This window comes from Notamacropus eugenii, chromosome 6 (assembly GCF_028372415.1).
Source record: "Notamacropus eugenii isolate mMacEug1 chromosome 6, mMacEug1.pri_v2, whole genome shotgun sequence".
Taxonomy (NCBI): Eukaryota; Metazoa; Chordata; class Mammalia; order Diprotodontia; family Macropodidae; genus Notamacropus; species Notamacropus eugenii.
In genome coordinates, this window is record NC_092877.1 from 256,224,007 (window position 1) to 256,236,568 (window position 12,562).

General features: G+C 43.2%; 1 protein-coding gene across 1 annotated transcript; it reads left to right on the plus strand.

Annotated features, from left to right (window-relative positions):
* The first annotated feature begins 2,921 nt into the window (after positions 1-2,921).
* On the plus strand, positions 2,922-9,474 carry SPRY2 (sprouty RTK signaling antagonist 2). Its single transcript, XM_072622144.1, has 2 exons — positions 2,922-3,781; positions 7,567-9,474. The coding sequence occupies exon 2, from the start codon at positions 7,618-7,620 to the stop codon at positions 8,566-8,568; it is 951 nt and encodes a 316-aa protein (XP_072478245.1). The 5' UTR covers positions 2,922-3,781; positions 7,567-7,617; the 3' UTR covers positions 8,569-9,474.
* The last annotated feature ends 3,088 nt before the right edge of the window (positions 9,475-12,562 follow it).

Below are 12,562 nucleotides of genomic sequence, written 5' to 3' on the forward strand. Positions count from 1 at the left end.
ACAAACAGATGTATGTAGGTGATATATAGTGTATTATGTGCAGCTATGTAGGTTACCTATGGGCACATATCTAGCCACAGATCTATAGATGCATAGCGGCAGACTTTATTCCCGGGCACATTAGACACACCAAACACTCGGGTCCGTTGGCACCGACTACCTCGTTGGAACCCCGCTCAGAGGTTCCCAGCCTGTCTCCAGCGGGGAGGGTCGGGGCGAGAGCCAATCTCCTCCACTAGCCAGCGCCCATGCACAATGGCTGTCTCCTAGGACGCAGCCATTGGGTGCAGCAGGCTCGCAACACCACCGGGGAGGGAGGCGGTGCTGTTACCTGCTCCGCCTGAGCCGGCCTGGCCGGACGCCTGCAGCGTGTTCTGTAACCCCAGAAGCAGCTTCCAGCCAGCATTGCACAACCTGGCACTGCCTCCTTGCATTGCCCACCTCCCCTTTCCTGCTCCCCGCCACCCCTGCCATTCCCCCTGCCCCCCACCACGCCCTTCACGAAAACTCAGGTTTCGCCCTAACCGGGGTATCTCAAGTTCAAGGTGGATGCGCCGCTCTGCCGAGCCTGCAGATAGAATTTGCCTTATACGGTGTTCACGTTATCGTCAATTAGGCTGCTGATTAGTTCTAAAGGAGCCTGCCCACCGCACGTTTTGGAAGCAGAAGCCTTCTCCTGTACGTGACTGCAGAAGAAGGCAGGGTAGCCCTCCCTCTCTGGACCTCGCCCAGGTCTGTTCCTCCCGCCGAGGTCGAGCACCCTCTGGTGGGCAGCCTGGATGTCAATGTGCCGGCTCCTCCATTCACTCGGAAGGGTCAATGGACGCCGGCGTGGATAAAGGCTAACCCGCAATCTTCGAGAGGAAGGGAGAAGTAATCCCACCGCGGCGCTCGCAGAGGGTTCGGAGAATTTGGAAAACCAATCTGTAGATCTCTTTGCCGAAGACTACAGAGGGAGAGGGCCAGGAAGGGAAAGCCTCTCGGAAAGAGCTGGGAAGATAATGGACGCCTTTTCCCCACCATCTCTTTTGAAAAAAGCATGAGGAAGGGAGGGAGGGAGAGAACTGACTGAACATGGAGAAAGCAGTTTGCAAAGGAAAGCAGCGAAAAAATGAAAAGGAAATCCTAGATCACGAGTTCTCATTTTAAAAAAAGTAGCGTTAGATAAATGTGGTTCAGATTCTCTATGTGTTTACAGTGATTATACAGTTGAACATAAGGGAATGAAATAATACACGTTTTCATAACAGTTTGGATAACCTACTAATGTGTTACATGAGCAAAATCACAAGCTTAATAGATACGAGTCTTTGCTCTTATAGGAGACAATTTCATTTAAAGTGGAAACATTTTGATTATGTCTGTTAATCAGTATGCCTTTGGAAAGAATAGTTTTTAGAACTCCCTTCCCCCTTCCCTCTCTACCCCCTTCCCCCCTCCCCCTCAGTGCTCCACCAAAAGCATACACACTCACTTAAATGTGAATGAAAAGCTTGAAAGACTGCATGTGCGATTTGGATGTGTTCATCTTACAGTATGGCAAATAGGATACAACTTTAAATGAACACTAGATTTAAAAAAAATTATTTTGGGTGCCTGTGAAATAGGTAATTAAGGAATATGCTTTTTAACAATGTTTGCAAAAAGCCCCAACTCTGGCCACCTGAACTCATAAAAAAACCCTGTCAAATGTGTAGGAGACACAGTTTTGATAAAAGTTGCCCAGAACTTAGAAGGGGTAAATAACCCTATGTACAGTGCTTATGAATGGTTCTGATAACTTGTCAAACACGGATTTATCTACCTTTACAGAATGGGGAGGGGGGGGGGAGTGGAGAGAGAACCTACAATATATAAAAGAGATGGAAAGATAATAGGTATGTTGAAGTGGTTTAAAAAAGTCACCAGTATTTCAAACGGACACTGGGTAGCTTTTTTGTAAAAAAAGAAAAAAGAAAAAAAAAGCTATGTTTTATTGGATGCAGTATGAAAGTTTTAGCTCTTAAAAGTTCTCTTCATTTTTTAAGTGACCACCGAGAAACTGAGTCGAGATTAAATTTATCATCCTCGAAATTTTCTTCTTCCAAACTTATCCTCCTCCCCCTCCCCCCCCCCCCCCAAAGAAAGGGACAGGAATACGAACCCCAAACTGCGCAGGCACACACACAAACACTCTCTCATAGTCTTTCACTTACACAAATCTGAGACTGGGAGAGATGGTTTGTCCTGGTGCACGGTTTATAATCGGGTTAATCCAGTAGACAAAGTATAAACCAATAACTCCCCCACCTCATTCCCCCTTCCCTTCTCCTTATCTCCCCTCCCCTCAGTCCCACCCAAGCTTTAGGAAAAGCAAGTGTTTAAAACTTAAAAAAACCCGAAAAACAAAAAAACAAAGGGGGAAGGGAGGGGGATGGAGTGAAAGTCGATTTGAAATGGATTCCGGATCAAATATCATCACCTACAACTTCTTGTTAGTTTTAGTTCTAACAATGAATACTCAAAGTTTATTTTAAATGCTAATTCCCATAGTCGGGTGCCTAGTAGGTAGTACCACAGCCCCTGATTTTGGCCAGCTGTCTCTGCCTTGGGGAAAACCTTACGATCGGTGTTTCGCTGAAACTAAATACACTGACACTGCACTGCGTGGAATGGCTCTCGGTTCAAGCAAACTGTATGTGGAACTGCGACTGCCGCCCCTGCCAGCGACTTAGTGGGGTGGATGGGCCCCGAAGAGGCGGCTGCCGTTGCAGCGAGTCGCCAGCCCTTCCCTCGTTCACTCGCTCCGCGCAGTTGCCCTTTTGAATGCCTCCTGCGGCTGAGAGCGCTGGCAGGGCTCTGGGAGTATGAGTGAATGTAGCCCCGCAGAGCCAATGAGCTGGGACCGGATGCGATATATCCTCTGGGACAACAACTGCTCTGTTCCTCCTCAGATCCACATGACGCCATTTACTGCTGCTGCTTTTGCCGAGATCCCTACCTCCTCCGGAAAGAAAAGAGAGCAGAAAAAACGCTGAGCCCCCCCCAGCCCAGATCTCCAATCCTCCTCCACTCCTTCCACCTCTCCTCCTCGCCCTCCTCCTCCTCCTCTTCGCTCTCCTCCTCCTCCCCCTCCTCCTCCTCTTCCTCCTCCCCCTCCTCCCCCCTCTCCTCCTCCTCCTCCAAACACACAACAACAACCACCGCCACAAACTCGCTGTTGCTCCTCCGAAACGCCCAGATTGCAAACCACAGAGCTGCCTGCCACAGAGAGAGGGAGAAAAGGAGAGAGGGAAAAGGAGGAGGAAGCCGGAGAGTGGAGAGCAGCTGCCGCCAGCTTTCACGGGCAGGAACGACTGCACACTGCACAGGCTGCGCCTGCCAGGAGGAGGTCGAGACGAAACTTGGGGATTTTGCTTCGCTTCATTTTCGGGTCATTTTCTTGTACCGTCCTAGCGACTGGACAGAACAACCGAGGGACTTGCTGTTGGCGATCCGGCCTTCTGTTCATTGAGAAAAAAAAGAGGAACTACTCCTGGGGGTTTTCTTGTTTTAGGAAAAGAGGGGGGGAAAACACCTTTCGCCCTTCACCCGGAGTGCTTTTCCTTAATTGAATCTATCGGCGGGTTTCTTCGCGTTGGATTTTCTTTTCTTTTCTATTTTTTCGCCTTCTGATGGCTTGCAAGTTGGACTGAAGCAGAGTTTGGAAAGCAAAAGTTTGTTTTAGGGCTGGATTTATTTGCAAACCACAGGAAGAAGAAAATACAAGGGAGAGAGGGGTTGGTGCAGAGCCGCGATCACGGTGAGATACTTTATGCCTCTTCCCCCACTCTCCTGCCCCCTTCTCCGCCCCGGCTAACTTTAGCCATTTATTCCAGGAAACATGAAGTAGGTGTAGGTAAGCCTGAAGCTTTCAATCAGTCCCCCACATCCATTCCTTTTCTTTCCATCTAGCAGGTTCCCCTAGGGAAGTCATAGAAAATTGACTCCACTTGAGGGATTTTGGGGGGGGGGGGGAGTTGGAGGGGGCGGTTTTTGCACGTACTTCCTAGCTGGCTGCTTTTCGCCGTGGGGAACCCCGTGTTCTACAGAGCCCCCCCTTTCTGCCAAACCGACTTTTGGAGTCTGGGAGCCCCCATCCTCTGTGCTGGGGAGACGTGGGGGGGGGGGTGAGGCACAGTTTAGGCGGCGGAAATCTTACACTCACGTTTAGGCTTTTGCTGCGAGAAATGTCTGCTCACTTGCTCCGAGTTTAATGAACTCGTGTCACACGCACACTTGTGTCACAAACACACAACCCACCCCCCTACCCCCCAGAAAAAGTTAATTGTGTTTCACCGGTCACGGAGCTAAACGCCCAGATTTATATAACCTGTTCCTCATCTTTGAGGGAAGGAAATTCCTGCTAGATCCTGTTGAAGGCATTGACTAGATTCCAGGGTGGTTTATTTTCTGCATTTTACATTCCTCGCGTGGGTAATCACGTACAACCCACATTAAAATGCTAACGTGGGCAGCTCAGGGAAGGAACCCTCTTATCTCCAGCCCTGAATGTAACTAGATAGCAGTGCTTGATAGGCAATCCAGGTTTCTGTACTGGAGGATTACTGTGTTGGGTCTGTGCAATTCGGAAGTGTGCTCCTTTCTCCCACCATCAGCTCCGCCACTACCCCCAATCCCCCCCATATGGTCGAATATAGGTCATCTTTTTCTTTTTTTTTTTTTTTTTACTTCGACCCACCTTCTAGCACCGGAAGAAAGTAATCAAGGGCTCACCATCATTTTCCATTTCCATTCTCTGGTCAGTTGTTGATAAAAGAGGCCAGTTTGGGGTTTGAGTATATTTTTAGCCTTTTAAGTCAGCTTTTGGTTGAAAAAAAAATACATATCGGAAACTTTGGGGGTACATTCTTCCTGAAGGCTGTTTGTGTGTCAGCTTTGCCCCACCCCAGCTGTGAAGTCCTTTCCCCCTAATCCATAGTCGGATCACACACTCTCAGCTCTTAATGGGGGTTTCAGAGTACTTTCAAAGAAGGAACGGGGGTGGGGGAGAAGAGGAGAGGAGGTGCTGAGTTGCGGGGTGGGGAGAGGGGTGCTGTAAAGGGGGTTGAGATATCCAGGCAGCAGGGATAGAGCCGAACAGAAATTCACTGGCCAGAATGTTTTCCCTTTGCCTTTACAACCTGCTTGATCCTCGCTAGATGCGATTTTTCCATTGCGGGCAGAAAGAGCTTTGCGCCTGTAGAGCGACCAGATTACCCGAGTCTGTTCTCTACTCCAGCACCCCCAGCACCCCCTAGCACTCTCCCCCACCCCCTCCCCACATCGCGCCCCGGGAACGTTTCTGCTAGTCTCCTAGCTGTATGGATTAAGGTTTTGCTCTTGAAATGAACCCTCCTAAGAATTTTTGTTTGTTTGTTATTTTTTTAAAGTGTTTCCAATCCTATAGTTACTCTTAGTGAGAATGCATTAAAAGCCTACTATGTGCCAAGTACTGTGCTGAGCGCTGGGGACACAAAGAAAGGATGTATAGACATATCTACCCCTTTCTGTAAATATGTACGTGTATACACGCCTATATACATATGTACGCATGTATACATGCACACAAGGACGCCCCAGTCTTAGTGCAATAGATGGAAGATGGGGAAATGAGGCAAATTTATTACGGATTTAATGTCGATGCAAGTTTTAAGGAGGTTGACTTGTCAAGTCAAATGACTTTTGAAGGGCGAGATTTTTTTTTTCTTAATGTATTTAAATTCGGGGGTGGTTTGCTTAAATTCGGTGTCATTTTGTAATGCCTATGCATACAAAGTAGCGAAGTCTGGGGTGGAGGGGGGTCCAGAGGCTGTGTAGTCACGCATGGTGTTCCGGCTGCCTAGGAGGTCAAAGGACCTGAAATGTATTCAAGGGAAGTTCTCTGAATGAGAAAAGTATTGCTAGACGCTTCCCTTAAGCCAGAGACTGCAGGGAAAACTCCTGGCATCTGTGGGGGTGAGGGGTGGGGGGCGGGGGCAGAGCCGAGGGAAAAGGAAGTGTGGTCTTTGGTTTCGTGACAAATCGACTTCAGAAGTGCCCCCCGCCCTCCCCTCCCCCTCCCCCTGCACCCCGGGATGTTGCCTGTCTATCTAGAAGTGGTCTGCATTTGTGAGCCAGCTTGTCGCATTTGCAGCGTCAGTCAGCCCTGAGAAAAGTCCCAGGGGTTGCCGCTGGGTCCCACCTGCTGGGTACGTTGTTTTGGGCAAAGATGAAGCTGATAAAGGAAGTGGAAGAAAAGAGCAGTGCTGTCTCTCTCTCTCTCTCTCTCTCTCTCTCTCTCTCTCTCTCTCTCTCTCTCTCTCTCTCTCTCTCTCTCTCTCTCTCTCTCTCTCTCTCTCTCTCTTTTTTTTTGCTTTTCTGTTGTTTAAGGTGAGGAGATCCAGTTTCCAGATCTGCCTTGTTAAGGATTTAGAGGTGTATGTCACCTGCGTGGTTCAAACAGGTTTTTTTTTCTCTTCTAGAGGGCAAAGGCCAATTTTTTTTGACTTTAAAAAAATTCATTTTCACTCAGATTTGGAAAAAGGTGGAGGTATGATCATTGAATGTTATGCAGGGGGCTTGCAGTTTTAAGAAATTGGAATGCTCAATTCACACTATTTTTCCTTTAAGAGTAGATTAGGTTTGAGTCACTTAAGAATAACTTTAATGTATGTGACTATTTGTATTTTTATGTAAATAAGCAGATTTAAGGAGATTTCAAGGTAAACAATTTTGAGGCTTTGCTTTTATCTGGGAAAGACTATTAGTTAGAAAACTAGTTCTTTACTTGAAATACAGAATAACAGTTCTTCCCCTGTATGTATTTCTGTCATTCTGCAAACTGTGCATTTGGTGTTTTTTCGCTCAATAGCATAAGATTTTGACTTGCATGGTGCTTCCAGCTAATAGGGTTTATATTGATATGTCCTTCAGTGATCAGTTTGGGGATGATAGATGGTTAAGTTTTATCTATAATTTTCTCATAACTGTAGAAAACTAATGATAAGAAATATATTTTCTGAAATAAAAAACTGCTTAATACCAAATTAGAATATTACAAAACAGTCGTTTAGGATATTTGAAATGTAAAAGAAGATACTTGGAGGTAAAGAGTTTAAGGTTTCCTGAATTACATATACTCAGTGATGTTTAAAAGCAGAATTGCAACTCAACAGCCAAGCATGACACTTCTTTTATTTTTAAAAAGCTTTAGACTTTTGAAATTTGGGGTTACAATGTTGGCTTAAAACATTTGAAATTTCATTTCCCTGTAGTTCAGTGTTTTCCTGGGAACGTTAGTTGGAGCAAAATTTTACCATGTTTTATATTATCTGTGGTACAAAGAATTTATTATACCATTTTTTCCTTTAAAATCAAGAATTTTAAAAAAGCAAAGATTACATTAAAATTTCCTTTCATATCTTGTATTGAACGCTTGATAGAATGACCAGTTTTCCTATTCCAAATAGCATTTTTTTAATAAGGGCCTGTGAAGCAAAGACTCATTCAGGTAGTTGAAGAGTTAATCATGTGTCATAGTGAACCATTTTCTCTTTGTTCCTGCAGGAGTTCAGATGTGTTCTAAGCCTGCTGGAGTGATCACCCTTCAGAATCCTGATGGAGACAAGAGCTCAGAATGGCAGTGGGTCCCAGCCCTTGTTACAGGCTCCCCGTGACAGTGGCAGGCAGCATGGGGAGCCTGACCTGAGAGATGCTCTCACCCAGCAGGTTCACGTGTTGTCACTGGACCAGATCAGGGCCATTCGAAACACAAATGAGTATACCGAGGGACCTACAGTAGCTCCAAGACCTGGGGTCAAACCTGCCCCTCGACCCTCCACTCAACACAAAAATGAAAGACTCCATGGATTTACTGAGCAGCGTCAGCTTAGCAGGGTCCAGCATTCACAGACACATTCTTTTGTTCGAGCACCTCTGTCTCGATCCATTAGCACTGTGAGTACAGGGTCGAGAAGCAGTACGAGGACAAGTACCAGTAGTAGTTCCTCTGAACAAAGACTTTTAGGATCATCCTTTTCTTCTTCAGGGCTAGTGGCTGATGGGATAATCCGGGTGCAGCCCAAATCTGAGCTCAAGCCAGGTGAACTGAAGCCCCTGAGCAAGGAAGACTTGGGTATGCATGCCTACAGGTGTGAGGATTGTGGGAAGTGCAAATGTAAAGAGTGCACCTATCCAAGGCCTCTGCCATCAGACTGGATCTGTGACAAACAGTGTCTTTGCTCAGCTCAGAACGTGATTGACTATGGGACTTGTGTATGCTGTGTGAAAGGCCTCTTCTATCACTGCTCCAGTGATGATGAGGATAACTGTGCTGACAACCCCTGCTCTTGCAGTCAGTCTCATTGCTGTACTCGGTGGTCTGCCATGGGGGTCATGTCTCTCTTTCTGCCTTGTTTGTGGTGTTATCTTCCAGCCAAGGGTTGCCTTAAGTTGTGCCAGGGCTGTTATGACCGAGTTAACAGGCCTGGGTGCCGCTGTAAAAACTCAAACACAGTTTGCTGCAGAGTTCCCAGTGTCCCACCTAGGAACTTTGAAAAACCGACATAGCATCATTAATCAGGAATACTGCAGTAATAAGAACTCTCTCTCTCTCTCTCTCTCTCTCTCTCTCTCTCTCTCTCTCTCTCTCTCTCTCTCTCTCTCTCTCTCTCTCTCTCCCTCTCCCTCTCTCTCCCTCCCCCCCCCCCTCTCTCCCTCCCTCTCTTTCTCTCTTAACACATATGCAACCAACTAAAACAGTTATAATCTTGGCACTGTTAGTAAGGGTTGGGATATACTTTGCTGTTTGCAGTGAAATGCTTTTTTTGTGCGTGTGCCATCTTAACTGATAGGCTTGTTAGAACACAGCTAATGGAGCTCAAAATATGGGATACAGAACCTGGTGACCCACATATTGCATAAGCTAAAGCAACACAGACACTCCTAGGCAACTTTATCATTTGTGAATAGTACTTGCAAAGTTTGTAAATTAGCAAATGACTTCTTTTTCCATTGTTTTCTGCCAGAGATAATGTGCTATATTTTTGTATATACAATAATATTTGCAACTGTGAAAAAACAAGTTGTGCCATAATACATGGCACAGTCACAAAATATTATACTAATATGTTGTACATTCGGAAGAATGTGAATCAATCAGTATGTTTTTAGATTGTATTTTGCCTTACAGAAAGCCTTTATTGCAAGACTCTGATTTCCCTTTGGACTTCATGTATATTGTACAGTTACAGTAAAATTCAACCTTTATTTTCTAATTTTTTTCAACATATTGTTTAGTGTAAAGAATATTTATTTGAAGTTTTATTATTTTATAAAGAAGAAGAATATTTATTTTAAGAGGCATCTTACAAATTTCACCCCTTTTATGAGGACGTGATAGTTGCTGCAAGTGAGGGGTTACAGATGCATATGTTCAATATAAAATAGAAAAATATATTAACGTTTGAAATTAAACTGGGCTGTTTGTCTTTTTTTCCCTCTGTTTCTGTGAGATTAAAAATCTGGCTATGAGATTTCTAACAATTAGGGACAAAAAAAAATTTTCACAACTTATTTTTGACATGACCAGGCCATCACTATCAAAGTGCAATAGATAATGAGCCAGTTTACCTTGGTGACTCAAGCAAAACATGTGTCTGTGGTGGGAGTCAATGTTGTACATCATTATTGATGCTCTCGTCACTTCATTGGGTGTAAAGTAGACTTTCAAATACTTGAGTAGGTCATTAGACCACCAAAAATGATAATAATAATTAGGCTTACTTTATGCATAAATTGGTAAGTTGAGGTCATTACTTGAATAATTCACCCTGCCAAAAGAAAAGAAAATGCTCAGAAAGCATCGGTTGAATAGTGACCCCCACCTCTTCATCATATTTGGCTGTATGAAATAAACTGCATACCAAATATCCAATATTTGAAAACATCTGGATGATTAATTGAATTCTTTAGTTTTGATTCAGATGTTTGGCATTATGTAGATACAGCCTATGTGTCAGCTTAAAAATTTAAGCCAAGAAGTCCACTTGAAGAGCCTGGATTGGCTGTCTTAACTGATTAAATTATGCAGACATCTGCCAAAGTTTCTTTGTAGACAATGGCCCATAGCTCGTTGTTTTGGAATTACTTTTTGTAAGCATAAGCTCTGTGAAAGAGATGAACGCTAATCTGTGTGTCATACTATGTGCATTGCACATAGTAGACACTGAGTAAAATGTTTATGGAGCCTTATTTTGAATAAGGTTTTTGCTTTGTGGCTTTGTGACTTTTTCCATTTGCTGAGATTAGAAACTTTACTTTGCCAAAAGTCTAGGAAATGATTTACTTGTCTTTTAAATCTATCATTTCCTGATATGCGTATTTATCTCTTAAGTTTAAAGGTCTTAGTGCAGAGTTTTTTTTTTTTATAAAGGGGGGTGAGGGAAGAGTTGTTTTGTTTTTAAAATCAACTTTCGAGGAATTATATCCTCCTAAATTCAGACATAGCGTGAAAGACCTTCAGTTTATTCTGAACCCTCTCCAAGAAAAAGATTAAATTATTTGAGAATTTGTTTAGTGAAAAAATTTGATGTTGAGTTACTGGATACCATAATTCTTAAAGCCAAATTTAAATAGTGGTCCAAGTTTGGGGTCTGGTTGTGAGAACAACACAAAGTTTTCAAGATTCACAAATAAAAATAGCAAGCCTTGATCTGGTTCTTTAGAAACATTACCTTGTATGCATATGGTTCTTTCCGGTATAAAAATGGCTAGGAAGGGTTCTCTGTTTCTCAACATTCAGAGACTACTTGCTAGAATTTAGATCCATGCTGTTATGAAACAGCTAGGTGGCACAATGGATAAAGCACTGGACTTGGAAATTGGAAACCTTATCTTCCTGAGATCAAATCCCTCCTCAGACACTTAGTAGGTGTGTGACCCTGGGCAAGTCACTTCAGCTTGTTAGCTTTAGTTTCTCATCTGTAAAATGAGGAGATGGCAAACAACTTCAGTATCTCTACCAAGAAAGCTCCAAATGGGGTCACAAAGAGTCAGACATGACTGAAACAACTGAACAGCACTGTGGTGAACCAGAAGAACTATAAGCCTCTACTTAGCATTTATGACACTATCAAATCAAAGTGGGTAATAATGTAGCATTTATATATTCTATCACAAAAAAAGACAATTTGCTTAGAGATCAGTGGAAAATAAAGTTACTAAACAACATTTTAAACATTGTAGCTCATTCCTTCACTGAATGAGAATGCCTAGCAAGAATGGGGAAAATTGGGTATAAGTTGAAAGCAGTCAGTGCTGTAGTTTATGCTGCTTGCTTGAGAGGGAGTTTTTAAAAGATTGTTGCTTTCAAGATCAGAACATCTCACCCCAGGGAACTGAGGTTTGCTGCAATGGCTCTTTAAATTCTTAAACTTTCTATTAAAAAAAAACAAAAATTTTGCATCACAAATGAAATGAATATATAAGCTAATGGCTAAAGTCTTTCCAGTGATATGACTAGCTAACAATGTAATTGCTAACCAATAGCATAATGGAAATGACTAAACGTTTAAAGGAAATATTCTTTTATGTTGATTAAGATGTTGATGTTTCAAATTGATCTTTTTGCAAAAATATTCTGTGGAAAGGGTCATCTGTGTTTGGCCTTCATCTTAGAATGGCTGTCAACTTAGTTCTTACTTAAAAACATTCATTTATATCTTTTGAGGAGGAGATTTAAGGCTCTGCCAAATTTCTGCCATGTTGGAGCATGCTCTGGAGATTGTTTAATATCTGTCTGTGAAAGCAGGAGAGGTCCAAAGCAGGGGAAAAAAACAGCTTGCCTAACTCAACCAACTTGTTACTTTGTTGTGTTTTTTTCTACTGGATCAAGGACTACTAGATACTAGAATTAAATCTAAAATGTGAATGTTATCAAATAAGTGAATTTGCACTTTGCAGTGTTTAACATATGGCATTTGATAGTGAAGAATTTCATGGGCTTAACTGACAGTTGGCTGGCCTTTAAACCTGTAGGACCAAATGTTGAAAAGTTTAATACACAGAGGGTTTCATTTATAGTAGTTTCCACTACAAGCCACTTAACCTCTTATCTGAAGGGTTCTGAGAGAGCAGGTGGCATCAGCGTCTTGAGCAGAACTCTTGGGGGGGAAGGGACTAAGCATCTTTATGGCACCCACACTGTGCTAAACACTTTACAAATATTTCATCTGATCCTAACAACAACCCTGGGAGGTAGGTGTTTTCATTATTCCCATTTTATAATTGAAGAAACTGAGGTAAATGAAAGTTAAGTGACTTGTCCAGGGTCAAAGAGCTACAAAATATCTGAAGTCTAATTTGAACTCAAGTCTTTTGGACTCCAGGTCTAGTGTTTGAGCCCACTTAGTTGCCTTTTGGAAGAAGTTGATCTGCAGAGACTAACTACTAAACCTTATCGTCTTGGAGTCAAGTATACAGCCTGCTTTGAAGTAAGAACTGCTTGGAGATCTGACATGAAATCAAAGATTACAAGTCAATTTCTCCGAAAGAGTTAAACATC

Excerpts from the sequence above, each read along its gene's own strand:
- SPRY2 (XM_072622144.1), top strand. The coding sequence starts at position 7,618 with ATGGAGACAAGAGCTCAGAATGGCAGTGGGTCCCAGCCCTTGTTACAG.